The sequence below is a fragment of the Etheostoma spectabile genome, chromosome 21 (assembly GCF_008692095.1).
Source record: "Etheostoma spectabile isolate EspeVRDwgs_2016 chromosome 21, UIUC_Espe_1.0, whole genome shotgun sequence".
NCBI lineage: Eukaryota > Metazoa > Chordata > Actinopteri > Perciformes > Percidae > Etheostoma > Etheostoma spectabile.
Window position 1 is genome coordinate 19,404,360 of NC_045753.1, and position 2,145 is coordinate 19,406,504.

The 2,145-nt window shown below is 45.5% G+C and overlaps 1 protein-coding gene across 4 annotated transcripts in view; it reads left to right on the top strand.

The window, feature by feature from the left end:
- Positions 1-2,145, top strand: part of svild (supervillin d) — a 50,516-nt gene that overhangs the window by 45,688 nt on the left and 2,683 nt on the right. For all 4 annotated transcript variants that reach the window (XM_032502399.1, XM_032502397.1, XM_032502400.1 and 1 more), the window contains 5 exons: positions 545-845; positions 1,118-1,272; positions 1,416-1,518; positions 1,627-1,834; positions 1,922-2,055. In XM_032502399.1, coding sequence (XP_032358290.1) covers positions 545-845; positions 1,118-1,272; positions 1,416-1,518; positions 1,627-1,834; positions 1,922-2,055 — 901 coding nt within the window. The remainder of the gene's footprint in view (positions 1-544; positions 846-1,117; positions 1,273-1,415; positions 1,519-1,626; positions 1,835-1,921; positions 2,056-2,145) is intronic.

The window sequence follows — 2,145 nt, forward strand, 5'->3', positions numbered from 1 at the left end:
CATTTCAGTTGACTACCTCTTGAAGCTGAGAATGAAGAGAATGCCAAGAGTGCGCAAAGCAGTAATCAGAGCACAGGGTGGCTATTTGGAAGAAACTAGATTATAAGACATGTTTTCACTTTTTTGTTAAGTACATAATTCCAAATGTGTTCATTCATAGTTTTGATGTCAGTCATGAAACAGTCATGAAAATAAAGGACACTCATTGAATGAGAAGGTGTGTTCAAACTTTTGGCCTGTGTGTGTATGTATGTATACATATATATATTTCTTCTATTAATCAATCAAAAAAAATTCATTTATTTACTAAGGGTGTTTGCATTTGATTTAACAGTAACTCTGTGTTAGTGTAAATCATTGACAGCTTTCATAAATCTGATTTGCTTGTTTCTTTTATTGTCTTGTTGCCAGTTGATCTGTACGTATCGGACCATCTGTTTTTAAAGGAATTAAAAAGAAACACTGCTCCTGTAGCTGCTTAATGCATGAATATTACTAAAGTCACAAATTTAAAACTGACCAAAAGCATTATTTGTCTGCTCAGAGCCCAGTCCACTCTATTGAACGCCCCCCACTGGACTTGGAACTGCAGCCATGTGACGCCAAGGCCCTGCTGGACAACGAGCCAGAGCCGGTGAAGACCGTTCTGGAGGGGGTCAACGTGCAGCGGGGCCACGGCCTGGTGAGGTCAGATGATGGCAGACAGGCGGAGTTGGCCACAATAGCTGTAGACGCCTGGCACATCAAAGAGCACGGTGAGGAGGAACTGCCCAAAGAGAGCCTGGGCCAACTGCACGAGGGCGACGCCTACATCATTCGTTGGAAGTACTCTATTACCACACTTGGTGAGTCAAAGATTTGGCACAGAGTTAGCCTGAAATACAGTGCATGTGTGAATTGGAAGGTTTGAAAATGATGACAAAGCAGTAAGACATGGCAGAAAATTAATGGCACTGACTTCAATTGTTAGTCGTGATGAAGTGCAACTGAAAAACAGCAGCTGTGCTTAGAGCAAAGAGGCAAATTTAAGTGTAGTTGACAAGGCTTGAAAGAAGACTTACGTTTTGGCAGACGTCCATCAGCTTTACTCTGGTTCTGTTGTGTCCTGTTTTGTCAGTGGGTAAGCGACAGAAACCCGGGGAGCTGAGCGCCGGTGCTCCTGGAAGAGAGAGGACTGCTTGTTTTTTCTGGCAAGGCCGTCACTCCAGCGTCAGTGAGAAAGGAACCTCGGCTCTAATGACGGTGGAGCTGGGCAGCCACAGGGGGTCACAAGTGGGTATCAGTTCATCACGGCCACACACAATCAAAAAAATGTCACGTTTCAATGGTAAAGTTCCTGATTAGAACTCATAAGTCAAGTAGGATTTTAATCAAAGTGTCTTTCTATGAATGTTTGTATCTGATTGGCTGTCCAGGTGTTGGTGAGTGAGGGAAAAGAGCCGCCGTGCTTCCTCCAGCTCTTCCAGGGAGGTTTGATCATCCACAAGGGCAGCAGAGAAGACAGTGCCAAACTCACAGGTAAAAACAGTCAGTGGTGCGGTGTAATACCAAATGGCGAGTAGGGACTTTAATTTTATCAATGTCAAATAAACACATCTTCTCACCATGTCTGCGTCACCTCTCCAGATGGCTGGAGGTTGTTCTGTGTTCGTGGTGAGGCAGAGGTGGAGGCCTCACTGGTGGAGGTAGATTGCCAGCATGCCAGTCTGCGCTCTCGGGCTAGCCTGGTTCTTCTTAGTGCTCAGAAAGGTATTCTCTACTTGTGGCATGGCTGTAAAGCTCATGACAGTGCCAGGCAGGTGGCCAAAAGAGCGGTGGACAAACTAACCGAGAGGTAAGAAATATAGGCAGACGGCTCATTAGAGGATGTGTAGTTGAAGGACATATGTGGACCAACAGTTTATCTGTTTGTGTTGCCAAGGTGTCCCTCAGAGTTAGGTCTGAGTAGCACCAGCAGCGTGACAGTTGAGGAGGTGGAGGAAGGATCTGAACCTGCAGAGTTCATTAAGGCTTTGGGCCCGCAGGACAAGAAGGCCTACGACTGTATGCTGCAAGGTGTGCCCTCACATTCACATACTCAAAACCATTTCCCAAATGTTCAGCAAAAAAATGGAGAGAAAGTTCTTTATTCCGTGTGTGTGTGTG